The following is an 11,469-nucleotide window of genomic DNA, read 5'->3' as shown; positions in this document are numbered from 1 at the left end:
ATAAAGGGGCAGCACAGGCAATCAATTATCAGGTGCTGGGGGCTGTGCTGGCCTGTGGTCTGCCTGAGAGAGGAGGTAGGTTCAATATTATTTTGAAATTACTGTCACTCCCAATGAGATTCTAGCTTGGCAGAGCCTATTTTGCCTTATAGGTATATTACTTATGTGATGCTCAAAAGTTATTATTTTTGAATGGCCCCCAATCAAGCAAATGTAAGTATTGGCTGAAGGCATTTAACTGACTATTGAGAATTGTGATTTATTTAAATTGATATTATGCAAGTATACTTTTACCAGATGACATTTATGTACTCTTGAATTCAGGTGTTTTGAGTGGTACATTTACATGAAGAGAAGAAGATGGAGAGTGGATCTTGAATTTGTTAAACTAAATTTATTTTAAATTTTCAAAACTGTCTATGATCTGGAGATTTTTTAATGGAATTTTATGGAATTTATATTTTGTCTATTCTCTGTTTTGCTTGGAAACACCACAAAACATGAAGCTCTACATCTGCCACAACCTCTCCTTCTTTCTTCTAGGTCAAGGCCAACAACTTTGCTACAGATCCTAACCCTCCCTCTATTAGGAACAGGGTTGAGGGAAGCAGGAAGTGGTAGAGAGAGTCCTCCGCATCCTTCCACTCTGGAATCCCTGTCTCCCATGTGGTCACATCCTAATTCTCTGCTTTTTCATAGCCAAACTTTTCAGAATTGACAATATTTTCTCCATAGTTTCAAATTAATTGCCATGATTTTCCCTTCCCAGCCCACTTCATTTTGGCTTCTATATCCGTCACTTCAACAAATCTTCCTATGGTTATAGCTGATTTCCATGTCACTAATTCCAAGAAATACATTTCAAACTTGACCCTTGTCTCAGGAGCACTTGACATCCATCTGTCATTTAAACTGTTTCAACATTGTCTCCTTGTATCCCACAACACCTTGTGCTCCTCGTGCCCCTCCAATCTCTCTGTTTGCTCATTTTTCTCCTCTGGAAGCTCATACTTCTCGACCTAGTTTTTTAAATATTGGAATCACTTAAGGTAACAGACCAACACTGCTAGACATATTCAACAGTTTCCTGATTCTCTGGTTGTGTAATCCGAAGGAGTGGAGAGATGGGCACAACTGGTATGGCACACAGGCAGGAAGGATGAAAGGAGGGTAAACCCTGGAATTCTCGGTCTGGAGAGAAGGGGCTCAGGGCAAGCTGACTTTTTTAATTTTTTTGATTTAATTTCTTTGTTCATAAGACCAGATGAGGTCTAGATAATCCAGTGGGGTCTTTCCAGTCATAGCAGCTATCCATTATACTGTATCTAACTGTCCTCTCCCCCAGATCGTGAGGTGTCCCAGGGAGAGGCCTACCCTCGATCCATCTTTTTATCCTGGCATTGTCCAGCATTGGCCGGTGTACAGGATGCAGCAATGAGGGTGAGGACTGGCTCTATGCCTCCTTTCTGAACATTTCCATTCTCTTACTCCAGACTCTTGTGGGAAAAAAAATATGTAATGGAGCCATGTGCCCTGGGCCCTCTGCATGGAACCTACTATGTAAATTCCACTGATTCCTCAGTCTCTTAACAACTGCTTGCCAATGCCCTCAGCATCACCATAGCAGCTGCTTTGAATCCCCACCCTGCTAGGCACTCAGTCCTCTCTGCCCCTGCCAGGGCAGAAGATGCCTCATAATCCTCTGAAAAAAATGAGGTTATCTGGCATCAGAGATGTCATCCGCTCACTCCTTCCCTCTATCCTGCCTCCTATGCCTCTAACATGTTGGTTTTCCCAGTTGAACCCCTTCAAAACTGTAACTAATGTGCTGTCAATTAAGAGCAGACTGAAGTGATCACTGCCCATCTCGATATTTTCATAAAACTGTCTGGGACTGGACATCTATGAAGTTTCTGTGCCCCATCCCATACAGCTCATTCCTTCTATTCAGCACCCCACTCACCCCCAGGCCCTGTTTTTTCTCTCATTGCCTCTCTCTCAGCACCTTCTATCTTTCCTATCAGCACCATCTCTCTTAGGAACAAGGTCCAGGCTCCCCCATTGTGAAAATAGCTGTCATTTTACTTTATTCTTCCTCTCCTCATCTCCCTTCTCACCCCCTGCTTTATGCTTATTCTCTTAGTAGACAAGCCTCTTGACCTGGGATGTCTCCATTCCTTCACTGTCCTCTTGTTTTGTAGATTATATTCCTCATCCTGCTCTTTCCTGAAAGCCTTTAATATGTCTCCCTAGTTCAAGTGATTTGAGTAACTATTTCTAGCCTATTTCTGGCCTAGCCCAGAGCTGGGCTCCAAGGGAATCCAAGAGATGGGGAAAAAAATGTTTTCATGGAGTTTCCAGACCTAATTAGGAAGATAAGTTGAACATGAAAAGAGATACATAATGAAGCTGTATAGAATTGCTGACTATGGAATGAGTCATAAATGAAAACATGAATAAATGAAGTATCAAATGAAAGGTATGAAAATGAGTGTTTCAATTGTTCATAGGATAGATTCCCATGGGCTGGGTGGTTAGAGAAGCATTCATAGAGGAGGTAAGTCTTGAGGGCGGCTTCAGGAAGAGCAGAAGACACATGGGATGGAGCAGGGGGGTAGAGCGAGGGGAAAGAGTGATTCTTCTTGCTCTTTCTACCTCAATGAAGAGAAACACAGAGATCATCCTAGATTTCTTCCCTACTGGACCCACATCCAGTCAGTTACCAACTCCATCAAAAACACTCTCCAATATTTCTCCCACTTATTCTGCCTCTCTGTCCCATGGCATGCCCCCTCATCAGGCCACCATCACATCTTATCTGAATATTGCAACAGCATCAGAACTGGTCTTCTAGTGCCAGTTTTTCACCCACCCCATACACATATCATTTGTTCCCATAAATGTTAAGATCCCAGGACCTGGATTCTTGAGACTGACTGGATTCAAATCCTAACCCCCCTTCTCACCCTCTGATGTCCTCGGCAAACTTCATAATCTCTCTGTGTCAGTTTCCATATATATACAATGGGGATAATGGTAATATCTATCTCTAATTTCTATTATGAGGATTAAATGAGCTACTACATGTAAATCACTTTAAAATAGCACTTGGCACTTAATAAGCACACAATAAATATTTGCTTACTATTATCTCCCAAATAGCTGTAATATGCTACCTAACCAGTCACTTTCCATCTTAAATCCCTTCAGTGGATTCTTATCACCTTTTGTAAAGTCTGAAATCCTTACCTGAGCTGACCATGTTGCTGGGGCTTTTTCAGTGTCCCCATCCCCCATCTTACAGCCAAGCAAATTCAATTCAGTGGACATTTGTACAGGTATGCCAAGAGAAAGAAGGGATAGATGCTCTGCTGTTGATCTCCAAGATGGGATTTTCGAGTTGCATTAAGTATCGAAAGCCAGTCTTTAGTCAGAATAAATAATTTTCTAACTTCATGTATGACCCCTTGGCATGTCCTATTGGAGTAGGCTGTAGATTTTCAGTCTCAATCAGGGGTAGAGAGGACACAGGCTGTGTCATAATGAAAGTTTTTACCACATGAATGCAAGTTGTGAAAAAGCCCCCCTCTTCCAGACCGGTGGACTAGGGTAAGAATTAGCAGAAGTAAAGCCAGAGGTCAGGAAAGCATCTGATTTTTCTGCTCTAGGCTAAATTTCTGGAAGTGGGGATTTGGATAGATTTTGCCTTGGTTCCTTTTGGAGAGGAACCGGAGTGAAGATGGCAGTGAAGCAGAGAGAAGACTTGAGCTAGCATCCTCGAGCTTCTCTTAGGCTCCTGGGTATAGTACAAAAAGTGCCAAAGTTCTTTGTTTTCTAAGGAAGGACACAGAATGCTGCGGATGGACCAGCCAGGTCTCAGAAGGGATTAACATCTCCAGCAAGAGCCTAAGTAAGACTGGGTCAAATAAGGAGTCCCCAGGCCCTGACCCTGTGAAAGAACTAACTAGAATGGTGGACATTGGCAAACGCTAGAAATCTGAGTGAAGACCAATTGCAAAACATTTACGGGCACACCACTGGATAAGCCACACTATATAAGTATAATGATTATACATGCGCATTCCCAATTCCCAGATCCCTGTGTGTTCTGACAGAATTTCAGAGTGGGGAAGAAGGTTTTTTGGGTTTTGGGTTTTTTTTAACACAGCAGTTTACCATTTATTTGTGGCAAAGAAGATAAACAATGGCCTCAGCCTTGGCATTATTTTACAACATAAATTCTGACCTCCCATGATTGAAAACTGTCACAGCTGAAGTGTGACACTCCAGAAGGGCGTTAAGAAGTCACCCTGAATGAACTGGAGGGTATGATGCTGAGCGAAATGAGTCAATCAGAGAAAGACAAGTATCATATGATCTCACTGATATGAGGAATTCTTAATCTCAGGAAACAAACTGAGGGTTGCTGGAGTGGGGGCGGTGGGAGGGATGGGGTGGCTGGGTGACAGACATTGGGGAGGGTATGTGCTACGGTGAGCGCTGTGAATTGTGCAAGACTCTTGAATCACAGATCTGTATCTCTGAAACAAATAATACATTATATGTTAAAAAAAGAAGAAGAAGAAGATAGCAGGAAGGAAAAAATGAAGGGGGGAAGTCGGAGGGGGAGATGAACGATGAGAGACTATGGACTCTGAGAAACTGAGAGTTTTAGAGGGGAGGGGCATGGGGGCATGGGTTAGCTCGGTGATGGGCATCAAGGAGGGCACGTATTACATGGAGCACCGGGTCTTATACACAAACATTGAAACTAATGATGTAATGTATGGTGACTAACATAACATAATAAAATAAAATAAAATAAAATAATAAAAGAAAAGAAAAGAAAAGAAAAGAAGTCGCCCTTGAATGAAGATTCTCCCCAATTGATAATGGGTTAGAAATCCGAGGGGGTTCCTCAAAAAATTAAAAATAGAGCTACCCTATGGCCCACCAATTGCACTACTGGTATTTACCCCAAAGATACAGATGTAGTGAAAAGAAGGGCCATATGCACCCCAATGTTCATACCAGCAATGTCCACAATAACCAAACTGTGGAAAGAGTCGAGATGTTCTTCAACAGACGAATGGATAAAGAAGATGTGGTTCATATATACAATGAAATATTACTCAGCCATCAGAAAGGATGAATACCCAACTTTTACATCAATATGGATGGGACTGGAGGAGATTATGCTAAGGGAAAGAAGTCAAGCAGAGAAAGTTAATTAACATATGGTTTCACTTATTTGTGAAACATAAGGAATAGCACAGAGGACATTAGGAGAAGGAAGGAAAATGAAGGGAGGGAAATCGGAGGGGGAGATGAACCATGAGAGACTATGGACTCTGAGAAACAAACAGCGGGTTTTAGAGGGGAGGGGCGTGGGGGGATGGGTTAGCCCGGTGATGGGTATTAGGGAGGGCACGTATTGCATGGAGCCCTGGGTGTTATACACAAACATTGAATCATGGAACACTACATCAAAAACTGGTAAGGTACTGTACGATGACTAACATAACAATAAAAAAAATTGATAAATGTAAAATGCTAAGAACAGTGCTTGACATGTTTTAAGCATATCATAACAGTAAATGCTTATTATTACTAATATTATTCTTATCATTATTATCATGTTTCATTGCTTTGTTTATCTATTCCTGGGCAATATCACATTGGTCCTATTATGCTACAATGTATTTTGCCGAGAAGGCAAATAGCAATCTTTATGTTATTTTTCAAGACTGTCTTAAATATTCTTGTGCATTTTTCTTTGTATATTTCAGAGTCAGGCAGGTTTCATGAAAAATGCTTTTGAATATTGGAATTGCATTAAATTGATCAGTAATTTGGTAAGGAAAAAAAAAGAAAGAAAGAAATCCGAGAACTCGAGCCTGCCTCCTCTGGCCAAGCTGGAGCTGTCCCTCCCAGCGCTCTTCCTCCTCCCCAGGGAAGAAGGGAGCTTGTCCGAGGGCACAGAGTCGCGGTGGGCTGGGCGATCCTCTCCAGGAGCGTCCCTGCGCGGAGAAAGCCCACCTACTCCCGGGCCGGGGACACCGCCTGCGACCCACCGGGCGCACAGCGATGGAGTCCTCCTGGCTCGAGATGCGCTGGGCGCGGCCCTTGTACCTGGCCTTCGTGTTCTGCCTGGCCCTGGGGTTGCTTCAGGCCATCAAGCTCTACTTGCGGAGGCTGCGGCTGCTGCGAGACCTGTGCCCTTTCCCCGCGCCCCCCACCCACTGGTTCTACGGGCACCAGAAGGTAAGGGAAAGGAGGGACGGAGAAGGATGCTGCCGAGGATACCAGGCGGGCGTAGAGGTGGGCTGCTTCCTCCCTTTCCTTTCATCGCTGCATCCTGCACAGATCTCTCTGGCTCCGCCTGTGGCTCTCGGCATCTTTCCATTACTCTGGGCTTGCTCCCTCGCTGTGCTGCAGAGAAAGGGAAACAAGACTGGAGCCCCTGGAGTGGAAGCTTGGGGGCTGGGAAGACCTATGTAGAGACTGAGTACAGAAAAAGAGCGTCCTGTAACTCAGGACAGTCTCTAGTTGCTTCATTTCTAGTTGCATTTATGTACTCTACCTTAAAAAGCTTTCCACATAGGTCGCTAAAAAATAGTTGTTATTCTAAATATGCTTATTAACTGCAGAAAATATGCAAAATTGAACACAGTTAGTTGCCACCCTTAGTGAATTACAACCAGAGAAAATGAACTTTATCCAAGGTTCTTGTGAAGTAGAGAGCAGCCCCCCGCCAATCACTCAAAAAGTTATGGCAAATTGAAATTTGTAAGAGGGAGACCTTTACCTTTTGGTCTTCCTGCGCTCCAAATCCAGTCTCACCCCTGATTCCTTGTTTTATTAATTCAACCAGCTTTGAGTGGAATTGTGTGATGGGTGCTGGGATTACAAAGAGCAGACCAGTACCAGCCCTCAGAAGCCCAAATCAGATGCATACTTAGACCACAAAAAGAAAATGCAAATACAGGGTAATGAGTGCTTTGATAGAGGCCTAGGGACAAGGGGATCTTGGACGGAAATAGGTGTCTCTACCCAGGGAAGGAAGGAAAGTCTATAGAAGTCTGGGCAGAATTTTAAAGGATGGCTGGCATGGGGAGGATGTCCCCAGCAGAACTATTGCATGATCCTTTGGCTCCCCCACTCCTAGTACTTCTGCCCAAAACCAACCACTCTCAACTGTTTTACCTGTTTGTTTCAATCCTTACTGGTAAAATAATATTACTATGTTGCATTTCTTAATTTAATAATTTTAGATATCCATTCATTAACTACCTTATGATGAGTAATCACTTATACGCCATCTTTTACTGTTCCAATATAGTTACATTGTATTTTTTGTTAAATAGAATAATTAGTATTTATATTATTTTGATTATGTAAATATTTACTTACCACTGATCTAATGGTTGATTTTGTTCCTTTTCTTACAGAACTTTTTTTCTCCCATGGTATTACCTTCCTCCTTTTCTCATATGCTTAGTTTTTCAAAATCTATCACTATTTTTTCCCAAATGCTTTTAATAGATCTATCAAACACATCTCAACAGTATTTCCAAATATTGAAACATATAAAAAAACCTGTCAGCCTATATGCTTTTCTGGAAGCATTTCTCCCAAAGACCTCTCCTCCCGTTCTAATCTGGACTGGTGGCTCTCTAGGCTTGGTGCACAGATAATGTGCTATCCTGTGTCATATCTTCCGTTTCCTGGATACTATGTCTTCTCTTTTTCCTGATTTATTTCATCATTTTTATGAGTAGCTTCTCTTCTTGAGATTGAGTGAAGGAATGTCAGGTGAATTTTCTGAGTTCTTGAATGGCTGAAAATGTCTCTTAAATTCATAACTTGATTGATAGTTTGGCTGGGTATAGGATTATACTTTAGAAATAATTTTCTCTCAGAATTTTGAAGGCATCATTACATTGTCTTCTAGCTTTCAGGATGACTGTTGAAAATGCTAATACCTTTCTGATTTTTTTTTCCAACATCTTTTCTATAGTAAAATGCCCATAACTTAAAGTTTACCATCTTAACCATTTTTAGAAGTGTACAGTTCAGTGATATTAAATACATTCATAATGTTGTGCAGCCATCGACTCCATCCAACTCCATAACTCTTTTCATCTTGTAAAACTGAAATTCTGTACCCATTAAACAATAGTTCCCCATTTCTCTCTCTCTTCCTACCCTCCCAGCAAACACCATTCTATTTTCGGTCTATATAATTTTGACTACTACTATCTCATTTAAGTGGAATCGTGTATTATTTATTTTTTGTGACAAGCTTATTTCCCTTAATGTAATGTCTTCAGGGTTCATCCATATTGTAGCATAGGTCAGAATTTCCTTTCTCTTAAAAACTGAATAATATTTCACTGTGCTTATATACCTCATTTTGTTTATCTATTCATAGATGCATCAGGGGATACATGGGTTGTTTCTGTATTTTGGCTATTGTGAACATAGGTGTACAAAAATCTCTTTGACACCTTACATACAATTCTTTTGGATATGTACTCAGAAACGGCATTGCTGGATCATATGGTAATTCCTTTTTTAATCTTCTGAAGAACAACCACACTGTTTTCCACAGTGGCAGTACCATTTTACACTTCCACCAGAAGTGCACAGGGGTTCCAATTTCTCCACATTCTTACCAACACTTGCTATTTTCTGGTTTGTTTTTTTTTCCTGACGGTAGTCATCCTAATGGGTGTGAAGTACTATCTTATACTTTTGATTTGCATTCCCTAATGATTAGTGATGTTAAGCATCTTTTCTTGTGCTCAATGTCATTTGTATGTCTTCTTTGGAGAAATGTCTAGTTAAGTCCTTTACCCATATTTGGATCAGATTGTTTGAATTTGTTGTTGAGTTTTAGGAGATCTCTATTTATTTTGGATATTAAGCACTTATCAGATATACTAGTTGCAAATATTTCTCCCATTCTGTGTTTTTTACTTTTTACTCTGTTATACTGTCTTTTCATGCACAAAAATTTTTAATTTTTATAAAGTCCAATTTGTATATTTTTTCTTTTTTCCTGTGCATTTGGTCTCATATGCTAGAAATCATTGCCAGGTCCAACGTTGTGAAGAATTTTCCTGTGTTTTCTTCTAAGAGTTTTACAGTTTTAGATCTTACATTTAGGTCTTTGAACCATTTTCAGTTAATTTTTGTCTATGGTGTTAGGTAAAGAAGGGCCCAACTTTATTCCGTGGCATGTGGATATCCAGTTTTCCCAGCAACATTTGTTGAAAAGACTGTCCTTTTCCCATTAAATGGTCCTAGCACCTTTGTCAAACATCATTTGAGAGAGCGGAGTGACTCACTCTCTCACTTGAGGTCCCCTTGCTATTGTAGAGTATTCCAAAGAAACAAATCAGAATGCTCAAAAACATTAAGAAGATGGTAGATCTATACTGCAAGTTATCTAGGGGGAAGATCAAGAGGGAGTGCTAAGTCAACACAGCACAACTTCCTAGGAACCCTCTTTGTCCATTTCTCTCCCCAAAGTCTCATTCTCAAGGCACACGTGTGTGAATCAGTCCCATCTCTGTCTTTAAAACATCATTTGACCATATATTTGGGGGTTTGTTTCTAGACTTTCTATTTTATTCCATTCACCTATATGTCTCTCTGTGGCAGAACCACACTGTTTTGATTACTGTAGCTCTGTAGTAAGTTTTGAAATCAGGAAATGTGAGTCCTTCAGCTTTGTTCTTCTTATTAAAGACTGTTTTGGCTATTCAAGGTCACTTGATATTCCACATAAATTTTAAGATGGATTTTCCTGTTTCTACAGAAAACATCATTGGGATTTTGGTAGGGATTACACTGAATTGTAGATTGCTTTGGGTAGTATTGACATCCTAACAATAATAAATCTTCCAATCCATGAACATGGAATGTGTTTCCATTTATTTATGTCTTTTTAAATTTCTTCAGAAATGTGTAGTTCTCACTGTACAAGTCTTTCACCTTGTTGGTTGGGAATACTTGGTTTTCCCATACTTGGTTTCACCTCCTAAATATTTTATTCTTTTTGATGCTATTGCAAATGGACTTGTTTTCATTATTTTCTTTTCAGATTGTTTATTATTAAAAATGCAACTGGTTTTTGTGTAGAAAATGTAGATTTTCTACATTTTAGTGTAGAAATGCAACTGACTGCCAAATCTAGGTTAATTCCTTATGTTTTCTTCTAAGAGTTTTATAGTTTTAGCTTTATCATTTAGATCTTGATCCATTAAGTTAATTTTTGCATATTGTGTAAGGTAGGGGCCCAACTTTATTCTATTTTTTGTGGCTATCCAGTTATCCCAGCACCATTTGTTGAAAAGACTGTTTTTTCCCTCCATTGAATTGTTTTGGAACCTGAGTAGGAAAAAACCCAGTTCTCCTGTTTCCCCTTTACTCTCACAACACTTCTGACACCAGATGTTGGGTGTGCAACCAAGCAAACCTGTGATACCAGCTGAGTGTCCTACAATTTAATGCAATTCTGACATTGTCTACCCAGAGATAGCATAAGATCTCACAGATTAAGAACTCAGCCCAGAAGGCTACTCCTCCCCACTTCAGATGCCAATAGCAAGTCCAGGTTTTTACTGTGCTTCTGACCAATCACCTGTAAGTTGGAGATTCCTGTGACTTCCTCTTCAGGTTTGGTTAATATGCTGGAACAGCTCATGGAACTCAGGAAAACAGTTAATTTACTGTTTACCAGTTTGTTTTTTTTTAAGATTTTATTTATTTATTTGACAGAGAACGAGACAGTGAGAGAAGGAACACAAGTAGGGGGAGTGGGAGAGGGAGAAACAAGTTTCCCACTGAGCAGGGAGCCCAATGTAGGACTCGATCCCAGAACACTGGGATCATGACCTGAGCCGAAGGCAGCCATTTAACCGACTGAGCCACCCAGGTGCCCCTGTTTACCAGTTTATTATAAATGGATATGATAAAAGATACAGATGAACATGCAGTTGGAAGTGATGCATAGGGCAAGGTATGTGGGAAGGGGCACAGAGATTCCATGCCCTCTCCTGATGCATCACTCTACCAGCACCTCCACACGTTCTCCAAACTAGAAGGTCTCCAAACTCTGTACTTCTGGAATTCTTACAGAAGCTTCATCATGTAGGCATGATTGAACATTAACTCCATTTCTGGCCCATCGCCCTCTCTGGAGAATGGGAAGTGGGGCTGAAAATTCCAAGCTTCTAATTGTGGGTTGGTCTTTCTGTGACCAGCCCCATCCAAGGGCCCCCAAGAGCTACCTCATTGGAACAAAAGACACTGCTATCAGTTGACTGTAAACATGAAGTTTATTTCTAGATTCTCAATTCTATTCTATTGATCTATATGTCTATACTTATGCCAATACCACACTGTCTTAATTACTTTTGCTTTGTAGTAAGTTTTGAAATCAGGAAGCATGAGTCTTCC

The 11,469-nt window shown here is 40.7% G+C and overlaps 1 protein-coding gene across 1 annotated transcript in view; it reads left to right on the top strand.

The window, feature by feature from the left end:
- Positions 1-6,087: 6,087 nt before the first annotated feature.
- CYP4X1 (cytochrome P450 family 4 subfamily X member 1) overlaps positions 6,088-11,469 on the top strand; it is a 42,006-nt gene continuing 36,624 nt past the window's right edge. Inside the window, exon 1 of the mRNA XM_088022994.1 lies at positions 6,088-6,264. Within this exon, the coding sequence (XP_087879120.1) occupies positions 6,088-6,264 (177 nt within the window). The remainder of the gene's footprint in view (positions 6,265-11,469) is intronic.

This window comes from Eumetopias jubatus, unplaced genomic scaffold, assembly GCF_037043125.1.
Source record: "Eumetopias jubatus isolate StellerSeaLion01/CBP00866 unplaced genomic scaffold, mEumJub1_p1.0 scaffold_4, whole genome shotgun sequence".
Classification (NCBI taxonomy): domain Eukaryota; kingdom Metazoa; phylum Chordata; class Mammalia; order Carnivora; family Otariidae; genus Eumetopias; species Eumetopias jubatus.
This window is presented reverse-complemented; position numbering and strand designations above follow the sequence as displayed.